Here is an 18,561-nt window from a genome sequence, read left to right as displayed (position 1 = left end):
GACCACACTGGGAGCACTGTGCACAGTTCTGGTCTCCATAACTCTGGGTCAGACTACACTTCACATGCTGGGATAGGCAGATCCTCTACCTCACCGAGGGTTGAAGATCTGTCAGCTACCCTCACCTGGTCTCCATATCCCTGGGTTAGACCCACACTGGGAGCAGTGTGCATAGTTCTGGTCTCTATATCCCTGTGTTAGACCCACACTGGGAGCACTGTGCATAGTTCTGGTCTCTATATCCCTGGGTTAGACCCACACTGGGAGCACTGTGCATAGTTCTGGTCTCTATATCCCTGGGTTAGACCCACACTGGGAGCACTGTGCATAGTTCTGGTCTCTATATCCCTGGGTTAGACCACACTGGGAGTACTGTGCATAGTTCTGGTCTCTATATCCCTGGGTTAGACCACACTGGGAGTACTGTGCAGAGTTCTGGTCTCTTATCCCTTGGTCAGACAAAACTGGGAGTACTGGGAAGGAGGCAAAAGAGGTGGGAGCGTGGCACTGCTGATCAAAGATAGTGTTATGGCTGCAGAAAAGAAGGAAGTCATGGAGGGATTGTCTACTAAGTCTCTGTGGGTGGAAGTTAGAAACAGGAAGGGATCACTATCTGTACTGGGTGTTTTTTATAGACTACCCAATAGTACAGGGACATCAAAGAGCAGATCGGGAGACAGATTCTAGAAAAGTGTAATAACAACAGGGTGTCATGGTGGGAGATATTAATTTCCCAAATATTGATTGACATCTCCCTAGAGCAAGGGGTTTGGATGGGGTGGAGTTTGTTAGGTGTTTTTGGGAAACTTTCCTGACACAATATATAGATAAACCTACAAGAGGAGAGGCTGTACTTGATCTGGTATTGGGAAATAAACCTGGTCAGGTGTCAGGTCTCTCAGTAGGAGAGCATTTTGGAGATAGTGATCACAATTCTATCTCCTTTACCATAACATTGGAGAGGGATAGGACCAGACAAGTTAGAAAAGCGTTTAATTGGAGTAAAGGGAAATATGAAGCTATCAGGCAGGAACTTGGAAGCATAAATTGGGAACAGATGTTCTCAGGGAAATGTACGGCAGAAATGCGGCAAATGTTCAGGGGATATTTGTATGACGTTCAGCATAGTATGTTCCAATGAAACAGGGAAAGGATGGTAGGATACAGGAACTGTGGTGTACAAAGGCTGTTGAAAATCTAGTCAAGAAGAAAAGCTTATGAAGGGTTCAAAAAAGTAGATAATGATAGAGAACTATAAAATTATGCCAGCAGGAAGGCGCTTAAGGATGAAATTAGGAGAGCTAGAAGGGGCCATGAGAAGGCCTTGGCAAGCAGGATTAAGGAAAACCCCAAAGCGTTCTACAAGTATGTGATGAGCAAGAGGATAAGATGTGAGAGAAAAGGACCAATCAAGTGTGACAGTGGAAAAGTGTGTATGGAACCAGGGGAGATAGCTGAGGTACTTAATGAATACTTTGCTTCAGTATTCACTACGGAAAAAGACCTTGGTGATTGTAGGGATGACTTACAGTGGACCAAAAACTTGAGCATGTAGACATTAAGAAAGAGGATGTGCTGGAGCTTTTGGAAAGCATCAAGTTGGATAAGTCACCGTGACTGGAAGAGATGTACCCCAGGCTACTGTGGGGAGCGAGGGAGGAGATTGCTAAGCCTCTGGAGTTGATCTTTGCATCATCAACGGGGCCGGGAGAGGTTCCGGAGGATTGGAGGGTTGTAGATGTTGTTCCCTAATTCAAGAAAGGGAATAGAGATAGCCCAGGGAATTATAGACTTCAGTGATTGGTAAATTGATGGAGAAAATCCTGAGGGGCAGGATTTATGAACATTTGGAGGGGCATAATATAATTAGGAATAGTCAGCATGGCTTTGTCAATGGCAGGTCGTGCCTGACGAACCTGATTGAATTTTTTGAGGATGTGACTAAACATATGGATGAAGGAAGAGCAGTAGATGTAGTGTATATGGATTTCAGCAAGGCATTTGACAAGGTACCCCATGCAAGGCTTATTGAGAAAGTAAGGCAGTATGGGATCCAAGGGGACCTTGTTCTGTGGATCCAGAACTGGCTTGCTCACAGAAGGCAAAGAGTGGTTGTAGACGGGTCATATTCTGCATGGAGGTTGGTGACCAGTGGTGTGTCTCAGAGATCTGTTCTGGGACCCCTTCTCTTCGTGATTTTTATAAATGACCTGGATGAGGAACTGGAGGGATGGGTTAGTAAATTTGCTGAAGACACAAAGGTTGGGGGTGTTGTGGATAGTGGGGAGGGCTGTCAGAGGTTACAGCGGGACATTGATAGGATGCAAAACTGGGCTGAGAAATGGCAGATGGAGTTCAACCCAGATAAATGTGAGGTGGTTCATATTGGTTGGTCAAATGTGATGGCAGAATATAGTATTAATGGCAAGACTCTTGGCAGTGTGGAGGATCAGAGAGAGCTTGTGGTATGAGTCCATAGGACACTCAAAGCTGCTGTGCAGATTGACTCTGTGGTTTAGAAGGCATACGGCGTATTGGCCTTCATCATTGGCCATGGGACTGAGTTTAGGAGCCAAGAGGTAATGTTACAGCTATATAGGACCCTGGTTGGATCTCATTTAGAGTATTATGCTCAGTTGCCTCACTACAGGAAGGATGTGGAAGCCATAGAAAGGGTGCAGAGGAGATTTACAAGGATGTTTCCTGGATTGGGAAGCATGCCTTATGAGAACAGGTTGAGTGAACTTGCCTTTTCTTCCTGGAGCAGCGGAGGATGAGAGATGACCTGATAGAGGTATATAAGGTGATGGGAGGCATTGATCGTGTGGATAATCAGAGGCTTTTTCCCAGGGCTGAAATGGCTTACACGAAAGGACACAGGTTTAAGGTGCTGGGGAGTAGGTACAGAGGAGATGTTAGGGTTAAGTTTTTTTTACACAGAGTGGTGAGTGTGTGGATGAATTGCATTGAACTGCTGCTGCTAAGTTAACAAATTTCATGTCACATGCTGGTGATAATAAACCTAATTTTGATTCTGAATGGGCTGCCGGTAACAGTGGTGGAGGTGGATACGATAGGGTCTTTTAAGAGACTCCTGGATAAGTACATGGAGTTTAGAAAAATAGAGGGCTATGGGTAACCCTAGGTAATTTCTAAAGTAAGTACATGTTCGACCCAGCATTGTGGGCCAAAAGGCCTGTATTGTGCTGTAGGTTTTCTATGTTTCTACTGTGCACAGTTCTGGTCTCTACATCCCTGGGTCAGACCGCACTGAATGTCGTGTGCAAACAGGTGGGACAGGAGATTACACGGTACATTGGGTGGAATTCACACTGAAGAATATAACTGCTCAGCTGTGAGGTCACCAACCTGATATTGGAAGGTAACTTGCAAAGCTGGCCACCTACGAAGAGGTATCTGTTCTTTGATGCATTATTACTGTAAGTAACAGGAATAACATCGGTGTCCAGAGCAAGCTCAGAAACCTACAGAACAAGACGAAATGGAAAGTGTTGAGTCTTGGATTAGATCCCATCCTATAACCCATTTCCATGGATCTGTTATGTGGTATATTGACCCTGGAATCCCGGCACTGGATTCCAACCTGTGATCCACTCCTGGGGATCCGTTAGACCATTTATCTATCTGATATTCTATATAAACTGCCCGAAGCCCTTGATCAGATCGGAGCCCATGACCCACTCCTGGGGATCCGTTAGACCCTATATCTATCTAATATTCTATATAAACTGCCCAAAATCATTGATCAGAACGCAGCCTGTGACCCACTCCCGGGGATCCATTAGACCCTATATCTATCTAATATTCTATATAAACTGCCCAAAATCATTGATCAGAACGCAGCCTGTGACCCACTCCTGGGGATTCATTAGACCGTATATCAATTTGATATTCTATATATAAACTTCCTGAAGCCCGTGATTGGATCACAGCCTGTGACCCACTCCCGGGGATCTGTTATACTGAATGTTTACTCTGGAATCCCTGAATTGAACTCTAGCCTGTAACCCCTACACCCCCAGTCTCACTCCCTCACCAGCTGGAGTGTGTTCTTTCCCATTGCTCCTGCGGGTCGCACTCCCCTGGGTCCATGCTCAAAGATTGCCCCGTCTTCCGTCCGTGTTGTCTGCAGCCAGCCGCCAGTGCGATCGCTTGCCTCCAGCAGGAAGACCTGTCATAGTTGGGTGGGGAAGAAATGTAGGGAAAAGGGGAGAGGAGGTGGGACCAGGATAGGGAGCAGAGAAGGGAGGGGGAGGTGATGGAGAGTGAGTGTCGATGTGGAAGTGGGGAGGGAGAGAGGTGGGACCAGGATAGGGATCAGAGAAAGGGATGGGGGAAAGGTGGTGGAAATGGTGTTGATGTGTAGGTAGGAGGAAGGGGTTTAAGCAGAGAAGGGGGAGATGGTGGAGAGGGAGTGCCAATGTGGAGGTGAGAGGGAGAGAGGGGATTAAGATTCACGAGGAAGTGAATTTTGGATTAGGCTTTGACAGCTTGAGTTGGGTGCCAGGGTAGCATAGGGGTTAGCACAATGCTCCTAATAGCTTGGGGTGCTGGTGTTGAGTTCAATTCTGGCGTCCTTCATAAGGAATCTCTGTACGTCCTCCCCGTGGAACGCGGGTGCACCAGTTTCCTCCCACAGTCCAAAGATGTACCAGATAGTTTAAATAGTCAACATAAATTAGATCCCACCCGATGACCCACTTCCATGGATCTTTTATATGGTATGTTGACCCTAGAATCCCAGCACTGGATCCCAACCTGTGACCCACTCCTGGGGGTCCGTTAGACCGTATATCAAACTGATATTCTATATATAAACTGCCCAAAACCATTGATCAGATTGCAGCCTATGACCCACTCCTGGGGATTTGTCACAAAATCTTTAAGTGGGAAGGTCAAAGGTCGTGCTACATATCGGTACCAACAACATAGGTAGGAAAAGGGAGGAGTTCCTTAAAACAGACTACAGGGAGTTAGGAAGGAAGGTGAGAAGCAGGACCGCAAAGGTAGTAATCTCAGGATTACTGCCTGTGCCACACAACAGTGAGTGTAAGAATACACTGAGGTGGAGGATAAATGTGTGGCTGAGAGATTGGAGCAGGGGGCAAGGATTCAGATTTCTGGATCACTAGGAACTCTTTTGGGGCAGGCATGACCTCTACAAAAAGGATGGGTTGCACTTGAATCTGAGGGGGACCAATATCTTGGCAGGGAGGTTTGCTAAGGCTACTGGGGAGAGTTTAAACTAGAATTGCTGGGGGGTGGAAACCAAACTGAAGAGACAGAGGAAGGGGTGGTGGCTCACATATAGAGAAAGTTTGGAGATAGTGCGAGGGGGAACATAGGCAAGTGATAGAGAAGGGATACGCTCAGACCAATGATTTGAGATGTGTCTATTTTAATGTGAGAAGCATCATGAACAAAGCAGATGAGCTTAGAGCGTGGGTCAGTACTTGGAGCTATGATGTTGTGGCCATAACAGGGATCGATGGCTCAGGGGCAGGAATGGTTACTTAGAGTGCTCGGCTTTGATCGTGTGGATAGTCAGAGGCTTTTTCCCAGGGCTGAAATGGTTAACATGAGAAGGCATGGTTTTAAGGTGCTTCGAAGTAGGTACAGAGATGTCAGGGGTAAGTTTTTTTTAATGCAGAGAGTGGTGAGTGCGTGGAATGGGCTGCCGGCAATGGTGGTGGAGGTGGAAACGATAGGGTCATTTAAAAATATTCCTGGACAGGTACATATAGCTCAGAAAAATAGTAACCCTCGGTAATTTCTCAGGTAAGGATATGTTGGGCACAGCTTTATGGGCTGAAGGGCCTGTATTGTGCTGTAGTTTGTTTATGCTTCTAAGATGTCCCATGGCTAGGTTAGGGTTAAAACAGGGTTGCCGGGGGTGGCTGGGGCAGCATGGCTCAAACGGCCGGGAGGGCCGACTCAGCTCTATTTCACTGAATTAATAAATAAATTCCACATTTTGTCTCTGGGTCCGTGTGTCTCCTGTGTGTTTGATTGGCCCATCTAGCCAATACTTCCCAGGGGAGCAGTGCGCCGTGGGATCAGTGGAAGCACCACTGTGCAGGGGAAATGTGGGGGTGCTACAGCGGGAGAGGGGAAGCGCCATGGTGGGAGGGGAAATGTGGGGGTGCTACAGCGGGAGAGGGGAAGCGCCATGGTGGGAGGGGAAATGTGGGGACGCTACGGCAGGAGAGGGGAAGCACCATGGTGGGAGGGGAAATGTGGGGATGCTATGGCGTGAGAGGGGAAGCGCCATGGTGGGAGGGGAAATGTGGGGGTGCTACGGCGGGAGAGGGGAAGCGCCATGGTGGGAGGGGAAATGTGGGGACGCTACGGCAGGAGAGGGGAAGCACCATGGTGGGAGGGGAAATGTGGGGATGCTACGGTGGGAGAGGGGAAGCGCCATGGTGGGAGGGGCAACTACAGAGTGCCATTAACAGAAGGGTGGTCCTGCAGCGCTGTTACCTTGGGAGCAGCAGCAGCTCTGGTAAGGTGAAGAGCAGCGGCGAGGCCACTGATACCAGCCCCAACGACAACCACCGTCCGCGGCATCGGGCTGTAATCACAACATGGAGAGTGAGGGGGGAGGGGAGAGTGGGGTGAGAGGGGGGTGAGTGGGAGAGTGAAGGTGGGGGAGAGTGGGGGGGAGGGGGGTGAGTGGGAGAGAGAGGGGTGAGTGGGAGAGTGAGGGGTGAGTAGGAGAGTGAAGGTGGGGGAGAGTGAGGGGGAGAGGGGATCGACGGGGAGAGGGGGGTGAAGGGAGAGAGAGGGGTGAGTGGGAGAGTGAAGGTGGGGGAGAGTGAGGGGGAGGGGGTGAAGGGAGAGAGAGGGGTGAGTGGGAGAGTGAAGGTGGGGGAGAGTGAGGGAGCAGGGAGCGTGAGGAAACGGAGTGTAGGGGGGAGGGATGAGAGAGGTGGAGAGTGAGGAGGGAAGGAGAGGGGAGAGAAATGGGGAGGGTGAGGGTCGGGCAGATCGTGGGGGGAGGAAGAGGGACTGATGAGGGGGAACAGGGAGGCTGGGGGAGGGAGAGAGGGACAGCAAGAGATGGAGGTGTGTGGGTGAGTGTGTCAGAGAGATTGAGAGAGATAGACAGGATAAGAGAGAGATGGGCAGATAGAGATGGAGGGGGAGACAGTGAAGAAGGCAGAGATGGGGTGAGAGAGGGGGGAGACGGGGTGAGAGAGAGGGGAGATGGGGTGAGGGGGGGAGACGGGGTGAGGGGGGAGATGGTGGGAGAGGGGGGAGATGGTGAGAGAGTGAGACGGGCAGGGAGCTAGAGAGCTGGGCAGTGAGAGAGAGAGAGAGCGAAAACGGGCAGGGAGTGGACTGAGAGTGCGATAGGGCAGAGAGAGAGCAACAGGGGCAGGGAGTGATGGAGACGTGCAGAGAGAGACGGGGCAGGGAGCCAGAGAGGAGAGTGCGAAAGAGACAGAGAGTGAGATATACAGAGGCAGAGTGAGGTGTGTGTGTGTGTGTGTGTGTGTGTGTGTGTGTGTGTGTGTGTGTGTGTGAGAGAGAGAGAGAGAGAGAGAGACGCACATACACATGACAGGCACAGTGACGGATACACAGACACACACACAGACCGGAGTGAACTTGCCTTCCTTGCTACAGTCCCAGAGCTTGTGGCTGAGTTGGTGCTCCAGATACTGTGTCTGTTTATCAGGATGACGCAGCAATTTCCTTTATCTCAAATGTTTCAGCAGTGTCTGGATGGGAGCTGTCACTGCCTGTACACCACACGAGGGGCTGAACAGCCTGCTGTCACATACCAGGTCTGTGTGAAAGAATTTCTGTTCGTCTCATTGTTAATGGAATAATATCGATCCACCAGTCAGCCTGCTGTGCTCTTCACCACACCCTACTATGTAACTGTCATAGACTCCCACCCACTGGGGAAACATCTTCCCTCCTCCTGGAGGTTCCTGTAAACCTCCGCTCTTGGTCTCACAGAAATTGCTCCTTCCTATTTACTCTGCCCTAGCCCCTCACCACTTTGCACCCTCCGCCTCCTCTGTTCCTGGGGAGACAAGCCCAGCCTCTCCCACGGGATCTGGCAAGAACCTCATAAACCACCACCCTCACCCTCTCCAGTGTGACTCCTTCTCTCCACAACTGTCCCCTGTGTCAGTCGGTGGTCTAACTGGTGTTGGACACGGTTCCAGTGCCCCCTCACTAATCTAACTTGATCTCGGCTGTAGGAAAGTGAACAGTCTGTCCTTCTAAATCCAGATCAAGCAGTCTTGCTCCTTTAGGGATCCCCCCCCCAACCCCCGTCCCTTCAATTATTGAGCATTCCTGATCCTGTTTTACCTCCCACACCTCACCTGTCTCTACCTTAAACTGTATTCGCCACCTCCCTGCCCAGCTGGCCGGCCGGACCCTCTCCCTCTCCCAGCGGTGTGAATCCTCTTTGCTCAGGCTGCTGTTGAGTCTCTGATCGATGAAAGCCCACAGAGAACTTGAAGAACCCTCCAGTTGCACCAGCCTCAGTCCAACAGCGACCGTAGCGCCCCCTGGAGCCCAGGGCTGTTCGCCAGATGAAGCTGCACAGGCCATGAGGAGATCTCAGCCTCAGAGCTGGTCAGCCCTCCTTATCTCCCCTCAACACTCAGTGCAGCCTCCCAGGCAGCGCAGGATGAGCGGGGTTAGCTCTGGCCTCCCTGTGCTGAGACACTAGTTGGGGTGACACACCCACATGACAGGGCAGCCTACAAGGGCATGCTCTTTCCTGATACCACCCCCCCCCCCCGAATTAAACCTACCCACCCAGCCTGCAATGGGACTGTGGGTAACACTACTGGAGATATACAGAAACACTATCACCTCCAGTGCCAGCGAGGGGGGCAACTACACAGATAGTATTTAGAACACTCACTAATCACTCTACTCCCTCAGGAGGCTAAAAGAATTTGGCTTGTGACCATTGACCCCCGATCAACTTTTATCAGTGCACCATGGAAAACAACCAACCCAGATGCAACACCACGCGATACTGCAAACACTCTATCCATGACCACACGAAACCGCAGAAAGCTGTGGACACAGCCCAGCACATCACAGAAACCAGCCTCCACTCCATAGAATCTGGCCACACCTTACTGCTGCCCCAGTAAAGGCACCCTCATAATTAAAGACTCTACCCCCTCCGGACATTCTTCTCCCCTCTCCCATCAGGCAGGACAGCCTGAAAACATGTACCATTAGTCTAAGGGACAGATTCTACCCAGCTGTTGCATGGTTCCCTAGTACAAGATGGACTCTTGACTTCTCATTGTACCTCGTTATGATCTTGCACCTTGCTGACCCGCACTGCACTCTCTATGTAACTGTTACACTTCATTCTGCATTTGCTTACTGTTTTATCTTGTACTACCTCAGTGCACTGTGCAATGATTGCAACATAACATTGCACAGATTCATCAGCGAGGCTGTGGGCTCATTTTGGAGTCTTTTGAAGTTCATGTTACATGTATTTCTGGATCCTGGTTACTCTTCCTTTCACTGTTTTTGAGTGAATTGATGTGAACTGGGGTGAAGAATGACCTGTGGCCTGCAGTGGGCCAGTGGCATGACGCTGAACTGAATGCAACTGGACTCTGGGTTTGATCTTCGATATTCGAAGGACGCTTATGTGAGAATGCTGTTCTTGAATGCTTTCAGCATTCACACCATAATTCCATCCAGGCTCAACAAGAGGCTCAGAGACCTTGGCCTGACCCTGCCTTGTACAGCTGGATCCTGGACTTCCTGTCAGATCGCCAGCAGGTTGTAAGAGTGGGCACCCTCACCTCCAACCCTTTGACTCTCAATACAGGAGCCCTCAGGGCTGTGTACGGAGTCCCCACCTTTACTCTCTGGATACCTATGACTGTGTCACCACCCACAGCTCCAATCTGATAATTAAATTTGATGAGGACACTACATTGTTTGGCATTATCTCAAACAATAATGAGGTGGTCTACAGGGAATAAGTCATCACTCTGACACAGTGGTGTCAAGAAAACAACCTCTCCCTCAATGTCGCAAAAACAAAGGACTGATTGTAGATTACAGGAGGAATGGAGACAGGCTAACCCCTTTAGACATCAATGGATCTAGGATTGAGAGGGTAAACAGCTTCAAGTTCTTCAGCATCCACATCACCGAGGACCTCACATGGTCTGTAAACACCAGCTGTGTGGTGAAAAAGGCACAACAGCACCTCTTTCACCTCAGATGGTTGAGGGAGTTTGGTATAGGCCCCTAAATGCTACGAACTTTCTACAGGGGCACAATTGAGATCATCTTGACTGGCTGCATCACTGCCAGGTATGGGAACTGTACCTCCCTCAATTACAGGACCCTGCAGAGAGTGGTGCGGACAGCCCAGCGCATCTATAGATGTGAACTTCCCATTATTCAGGACATTTACAAGGAGATGTGTAAAAAGGGCCTGCAGGATCATTGGGGACCTAAGCCATCCCAACCACAATCTATTCCAATTGCTACCATCCGGGAAGCAGTACCACAGCATAAAAGCCAGGACCAACAGACTCTGGGACAGCCTCTTCCATCAGGCCATCAGACTAATGAACTCACGCTGATTTGAGTGTACTTTATATTACATTGACTGTTCTATTATAAATTATGATTGTACATTGCATATTTAGATGGAGACGAAACAAAGATTTTTACTCCTCATGTACATGAAGGATGTAAGATATAAAGTCAATTCAATTCAATATCTGTTGTCTGCTTTTTTTCCATTTGCGCAATCTGTTCTTTTTCATGCTTTGGGTGTTTTGACATTTCGTTTGAACGGGTTCCATGGAGTTCCATTCTTTCATAGTTGTCTGGGGAGAAAGTATCCCAGAGTTGTATTCTATACATTTACTATCAAAATATATGTACTTCAAATCTTTAATTTGATCAGTATGAACATGAGGCAAGAGAAAGCCATTCACTGCATCTCAGCATGTGACAATTATAAACCAATTCCTGTTCCGGAGTGGGGGAGGGATGCTTTTGTGTATGCGCACTCCACCCTGCCCTTGTCCTGCTTCCTTTCCTGTTCATGGAGCTGCACGTTCCTCCTGTCGTGTTACCCACTCTCATAGCCCTGTATGCCGGCCATTGAGGTCAGCTCACATTCCAGCGATGATGAAGTTAATGAGAGAAGTTTTAGTTCCCTAGTAGTCCATAAAACATAGGAGCAGAATTCAGCCTGTCGTGTCTGCTCTGCCATCTGATCACAGCTGATTTATTTTCCCTCGTAACCCCATTCTCCTGCCTTCTTCCCGTAAATTTTGATGACGTTTTTAATCAAGAACTTATTAACCTTCGCAGTCATTTATGGCAATAAATTTCAGAGTCATCACTTTCCAGCTAAAGAAATTCCTCCTCATCTCCGTTCTAAAAGGGACACCCTTCTATTCTGAGACTGGGCCCTTTGGTGCTAAACTCTGCACTAAAATAAAAATCTTCTCATCCACTTAATCGAGGCCTTTCAATATTCAATACGTTTCAATGAGATTCTCTGATATTTATCCACATCACCAAAAATCTCACGTAGTCTGAACACTGTGTGGTGAAAAAAGCACATCAGCCAGTTGACGAAGTTTGTTATGGGCCCCCAAATGCTAACTTTCTATAGGGACGCAACTGAGAACATCACTGCCTGGTATGAGAACTGTACTTCCCTCAATCGCAAGACTCTGCAGAGAGTGGTGCAGACAGCCCAGCGCATTTGTAATGTGAACTTCCCACTATTCAGGACATTTACAGTGACAGGTGTGTAAAAAGGGCCCAAAGGATCATTGGGGTCCCTAGTCACCCCAACCACAAACTGTTCCAGCTGCTACCATCCAGGAAATGGTACTGCAGCATAAACACCAGGACCAACAGGCTCCAGGACAGCTTCTTCCACCAGGCCATCAGAATGAATAATTCTTGCCGATACAATTGTAATTCTATGTTATATTGACTATCCTGTTGTACATACTATTTATTATAAATTACTATAGATTGCACATTGCGCATTTAGATGGAGACGTAATGTAAAGATTTTTACTCCGCATGTATATGAAGGATGTAAGAAACAAAGTCAGTTCAATTCAATTCAGCTCCAGTGAGGATAGGCCAGAGATATCAAATGATCCTCAAATGTTAACCTTTTCATTCTGGAATCATTCTTGTGAACCTCCTCTGGACCCTCTCCAATGCTGGCAGACATAGTTGATATTTTAGTGAATAACAGTTTTTAGGGGGAATAGAATAGCTATCTCCCAACTTTTAAGAGAGGTAGATATTCTATCTAGGGATGGGAGGTGAGGGTGTCCTGGTGCAAAGATTATAAATTTTAGGATTTTAGAAAAGGTAGGGAGCATCTTATTAGCAATTAAATAGGCAGGTCAGGGATTAATTGGGGAGGGGGGGGGAGTGATGGTAGGGAGGTCACTTCATAGATGAAGAATCACGTCTCCCAAGGCAGTGCTCTGGTGACATCCAAACCTTGAGCCTCTGGCACAGTCCTCACCCACAGGCAGAAAAATTGTCCTCATCCAAAACAGTGTGACCCACCCCGACACACCAAGGCCTTTCCCCAACTACAGGTGAGGAGTGTGGTGGAACACTCTCCAATTGCCTCTCCTGAAGTTCATTGCCACCCAGGGCAAAGCAGATGCTCGACTGGCTTCCTGCCTGCCCTCCTAATTGTACTTCAATGTTTGGAAACATTTAAGTAAACCCCTGCTGCAGTCTGTCAGGAAAGATGGGGCACTGTGGATTGGATTCAAATCCAACCTGTGGCATTTAAACCCCTGCTGCAGTCTGTCCGGAAAGATGGGGCACTGTGGATTGGATTCAAATCCAACCTGTGGCATTTAAACCCCTGCTGCAGTCTGTCAGGAAAGATGGGACACTGTGGATTGGATTCAAATCCAACCTGTGGCATTTAAACCCCTGCTGCAGTCTGTCCGGAAAGATGGGGCACTGTGGATTGGATTCAAATCCAACCTGTGGCATTTAAAGTTCCAGCTACAATGCTTTAGTCTGCTGGACAGCTCAATATGAGCTCTCACCTCAAAAAAGGTGTGCAACACTTTCTCCTTGTTCCTACTGCCCCGTTCACTGTTGGGTGGAGCAGAACAACAGAGTAGTACGATTCAATCTTTTTTTTTCTGAATTGTGTCAGTGATAGAACTTCTTGGAGATGTGAATTGGCCCCCTATACACTCGAACGCCCATGCCCAAGAGAACATCTCCTGCACGTAGGCCCAACTGGTTCCCCGCGCAATTGATTGGCCACATGCTCACTCACCACATTCTCGCAATTGATCTGACATCCTCAGCCCCTCTTCCTGCACTCTCCCAGCTCACATCAATATCCAACACAGTGATCTCTGTTCTGAACTCTCTCATGGAGAGATAATTCCAAGGACTTCTGCCCATCTACCCTGAATGGCCAAATCATTATTCTGAGACGATGACCCCTGATTCTAGACAACCCAGCCATGGGAAACACCCTCCCCATACCCACCCTGCCAAGCCCTGTAAGGAGTCTGGACATCTCAGCAATCAGCTCTTGTTCTTCTAAACTCCAGAGAGGACAGTCCCAGTCCACTTCATCTCTCATTGGTCAAACCCCACACTCTCATCCCAGGATGCAGATTCTCCCTTAGGTGGGGGCCCAGAGCTGTCCACAATATTTCAGGTGTGGTCTCCCCAGGGCCTGGGAGAATTGAACAATGTAACTCTGCTTTGGATCAGAATCCTCTCACAATGAAGGTCATTGGACCATTTTCCTCCTAAGTTGCTGCTCCTGTAGGGTAATGTCCAGCGACTGGTGTCCCAGCGCCTCCCCCCCCCCCCCCATTACCAACATCATCCCATCCCTCACTATCTAAAACACAATAGACAGTAGGTGCAGGAGTAGGCCATTCGGCCCTTCTAGCCAGAACTGCCATTCACTGTGATCATGGCTGATCATACACAATCAGTACCCCGTTCCTGCCCTCTCCCCATATCCCTTGACCCCGCTATCTATAAGAGCTCTATCTAACTCTCTCTTGAATGCATCCAGAGACTTGGCCTCCACTTCCTTCTGGGGCAGAGCATTCCACGTATCTGCCACTCTCTGGGTGAAAAAGTTTTTTATTTGTCATACATTTGCCCACTCACCCAACCTGTCCAAGTCACCCTGCATTCTCATAACATCTTCCTGACATTTCACACTGCCACCCAGCTTTGTGTCATCAGCAAATTTGCTAATGTTACTTTTAATCCCTTCATCTAAATCATTAATGTATATTGTAAACAGCTGCAGTCCCAGCACTGAACCTTGCGGTACCCCACTGGTCACAGCCTGCCATTCTGAAAGGGACCCGTTAATCGCTACTCTTTGTTTCCTGTCAGCCAGCCAATTTCTAATCCACGTCAGTACTCTGCCCCCAATACCATGTGCCCTAATTTTGCCCACTAATCTCCTATGTGGGACTTTCTAGAAGTCCAGGTACACTGCATCCACTGGCTCTCCCTTGTCCATTTTCATAGCTACATCCTCAAAAAACTCCAGAAGATTAGTCAAGCATGATTTTCCCTTCATAAATCCATGCTGACTTGGACTGATCCTTCTACTGCTATCCAAATGTGTCGTAATTTCCTCTTTTATAATTGACTCCAGCATCTCTCGCACCACTGACGTCAGGCTAACCGGTCTATAATTCAGTTTTCTCTCTCCCTCCTTTCTTGAAAAGTGGAACAATATTAGCCACCCTCCAATCAGCAGGAACTGTTCCTGAATCTATAGAACATTGGAAAATGATTACCAATGCGTCCACGATTTCTAGAGCCACCTCTTTAAGTACCCTGGGATGCAGACCATCGGGTCCCGGGGACTTATCAGCCTTCAGACTCAACAGTCTATCCAACACCGTTTCTTGCCTAATATAAATTTCTTTCAGTTCATCCTTTACCCTAGATCCTTTGGCCACTATTACATCTGGGAGATTGTTTGTGTCTTCCCTAGTGAACACCTTAGTTTTCCACTTTCTTACTCTGCAGTGGATAAGTTTACATCTGTCCCTGCCCACTCACGTACCCTGATTACACCTTGAAGCCTCTCTTCATCCTCCACACACCCCGATTGCCTTCAGCTCCACAGACTCCACGTTCGACATGATCACCTCATCCAATCTTCAATGTAGTGAACAAGCAGAGTCTCAATCCCTGCTGTATCCACCGGTAATACCTCCCAGCACAGACATCTGTACTCCTGCTGTCTCCTATCTGCTACCCAATTCCCAGTCTACACCCACAGTTTGTTCATCACTTGTGTGGCACCTTATCAAAGGTTGACTCAAGGTTCAGATACACCACATCCACTAGGTCACCCTTCTCTATCCTTCTGGACACAATGCTGTCTGACTGGAGAAATACAGTTTACCGCTGGGAATTGGGATCTGGTAGGTGTTGGGAGCAGGAACAGGGAGATCCCTTCTTTCTGAGGAAGGTGAGCTGAGGAACAGCGGGGTCTGGGAGCAGACCGGAAACTCCCTCATTGAGGACCCTGTGTAGGTTAGCAAGATTACAGAAAGCAAGTTCATTGCCAGAGACAGAGGGTTGGACTGGAGGGGGTTACACTGAGCTGGTGTCTGACACTGGGATTTATATAGATCTGCTGTGTATGCCCGCAGGAAGATGAATCTCAGGGTTGTATGTACAGAGATAATAAAATTTTCCTTGAATTTTTGACTTTCACTTTTGCCGCCGCCGCCAAACAAAAAGACACTCCGTGTAAGTCAGTGACAATAAATCTGATTCCAGTAGCGAGTTCTGGATATCACTAAGTGGTATGTGGTGAAGAAAAACTTAGATATTGACCCTTCTGACCTAAAACCTGCGCCCTCCTGCATTTGTGTCAAACACGTACCCCGAGGAGAAGACCGCGGCTCTCTGTCCTGTACATACAGTACCCAACTCCAGGAAACACTCTCATCCTTCCGCCATGCCAGTGGACTCCCGTAGTGCTGACTACAGGTAGGGGATGGCAGACGGGACAAAACTACTTCAACGACCACCCGAACTTCCTTACCTCCAAGCGCCCCACCTCCACGCCAACTGCGCATGTCCACACGTGGAGGACCGGCGCAGGTGCCAACAGACTGGTCCTCCGACCGCGATGGAGGACCCAGCCATACGCACGCGCGACTGGCGTTCGTTCCCTGCTGCTCCGCCTTCCCGCCGGTTGATCTTTAGGCGCCTGCGCCGGATCCTCGCAAAACGGTGGGGGAGGGGGAACCGAGGGTCAGAAAAGAGTTAACACCACACGCAAAATGCCGCAGGAACTCAGCAGGTCAGGCAGCATCTCGGCCCAAAACGTCGATTGTACAGATTTCCATAGAGGCTGCACGGCCAGCTGAGTTGCTCCAGCATTTTGTGCGCGTTGCACGGATTTCCAACATCTGTAGATTTTCTCGTTTAAGAAAAGCGGACGCGCAGGGTGGCCCCTCCCACCACCCTGCGCAATCGTACCCAGGAGACTACTGGGATTTGTAGTTCCGTTTTCCTTCTCCTCTCATACACACTGAATACAGGTAAACACGAGGAAATCTGCCGAAATTCAAACACACACAAAATGCTGGTGGAACGCAGCAGACCCTAATGCTGTCTGGCCTGAATACAGGTAGCCTTGGATCAGTGACGACTCACTCTCGCCCCGAGTTATCCCATCCCCCACTAATCTCCCTCCAACCTATTCCTTCAAGTTATTCTGATACCCATCTACAGACTGGGACAATTATTCCAGTGGCCTGCACAGCTTTGAGATGTGGGAGGAAACCTGAGCACCCAGGAAAAACCTGCAGGCTCTCAAGGAGAAGGTGCAAACTCAAAACAGACAGCCCCTGAGGTCAGGATTAAACCCGAGTCTCTGGGGCTCGGAGGCAGCAGCACTGAGCTGTGCCATTGCTACCGCGCCTCGCGCAGTTCACTTACATTTCAGTGTTGACAATACTCCTGTCGCTGCTTTCATCGCAAAGGTGACATTCCGCAGCCTCACCGACGCCTCGTCTACAGTGAAGGGTGCATATATGTCAAACTCAAGGCCCGCTGGCTAAATCCAGCCTGCGGTGGAATTATACTTGGCCCGCGAGATAATATCTATTTACTATTAAAGCTGGCCCCAGTAATCGAAGCGCCTATGGCGTATGATATGGCTAATGCTGAGTTTATTCAGGTACCAGGTTTTCAGGGTTTTTAGTGTTTATTCGGCAGTCTTCTTCATAAGAAACGGAATTTGTAAAGTGAAACACTTTGTAGTTATAGCAGAGACTGAGACACATGAGAGCAGGCTGAAAAAAAGGAGGCAACGAAAGCTGCATTTGCAGCGTCCGACTGATCCGGCCCGCATGAAGCTGCATTTTGCTCAATCCGGCCCGCATGAAGCTGCATTTTGCTCAATCCGGCCCGTGACCTAAAATGAGTTTGACACCCCTGGGTAGGGTCTCTTGAAGTTTCTAGCCAATGCCCAGCTCCAAGTCAAACTGGCAGGTCGATTGAGCCTCTGCCAGCTTAGAATGGCCAAACCCAGGGCCATTTACTGCCTATTATGCTTCAGCAGCAATGCAGGGTCTCCATTTCATTGCCATTCGCTTAACTATTTTTTCTGACCTGTCAGGGTTGTTAACCCTGAGCTGAACTACTGAACCTGAAGGACTGGTGGAGCACTCAGTCTGGCCTCTACCTTTTGCCCTGTTCGGCATAGGTGACTCTACTGAGAATCCAGAGCCAAAGGAATGCAGAAACTGAACCAAGTGCCATAATAAGACCATAAAATGCAGATACAGAATTAGGCCATTAGGCCCATCGAATCTGTTCCACCATTTCATCATGGCTGATCCACTTTTCTTCTCAGCCACTATCTTCAGTCTTCCCTCCCATATCCCTTCATACCCTAACCAATCAACAATCCATTAAACTCAGCCTTAAACATACATTGCCTCCACAACTACCTGTGGCAACTAACTTCACAGATTCACCACTCTCTGGCTAAAGAAATTCCTCCTCTCCTCTGTTCTAAAAAGCCACTCCTTTATTCTGAGGCTGTGTCCTCCGGTTTTAGTCTCTCCCACCATAGGAAACATCCTCTCCACATCCATTTTATGAACACCTTTCACCATTTGACAGGTTGTAATGAAGCCCTCATTCTTATGAATTCTAGTGAATACAGACCCAGAGCCATCAAATTCTCTTCACCTGACAAGCCATTCAATCATTTTCATGAACCTCCTTTGAACCCTCTCCAGTTTCAGCACATCCTTTCCAAGATAAGGGACCCAAAACTGCTCACAATACTCCAAGTGAGGCCTCACCAGTGCTTTATAAAGTCTCAAAATTACATCCTTGCTTTTATATTCTAGTCCTCTTGAAATGAATGCTAACATGGCATTTGCATTCCTCACCACCGACTCAACCTGCACAAGGACTTCTAGGTCCCTTTGTGACTCAGATTTTTGAATTTTCTCTCCATTTAGAAAATAGTCAACC

The 18,561-nt window shown here is 48.5% G+C and overlaps 1 protein-coding gene across 11 annotated transcripts in view; it reads right to left on the bottom strand.

The window, feature by feature from the left end:
• ppox (protoporphyrinogen oxidase) overlaps positions 1-17,129 on the bottom strand; it is a 53,874-nt gene extending 36,745 nt beyond the window's left edge. For 2 of the 11 annotated variants that reach the window (XM_059949880.1, XM_059949879.1), the window contains exons 1-4: positions 7,637-10,658; positions 6,502-6,592; positions 4,058-4,192; positions 3,370-3,485 (exon numbers count right to left, since the gene is read on the bottom strand). In XM_059949880.1, the coding sequence (XP_059805863.1) occupies positions 3,370-3,485; positions 4,058-4,192; positions 6,502-6,588 (338 nt within the window). In that variant the 5' untranslated portion in view covers positions 6,589-6,592; positions 7,637-10,658. The other 9 variants (XM_059949878.1, XM_059949876.1, XM_059949877.1 and 6 more) reach the window with 9 other exon arrangements.
• Positions 17,130-18,561: the final 1,432 nt, after the last annotated feature.

This window comes from Hypanus sabinus, chromosome 25 (assembly GCF_030144855.1).
Source record: "Hypanus sabinus isolate sHypSab1 chromosome 25, sHypSab1.hap1, whole genome shotgun sequence".
NCBI lineage: Eukaryota > Metazoa > Chordata > Chondrichthyes > Myliobatiformes > Dasyatidae > Hypanus > Hypanus sabinus.
Note: the sequence above shows the minus strand (reverse complement) of the source record. Positions and strands in the feature narration are given on the sequence as shown.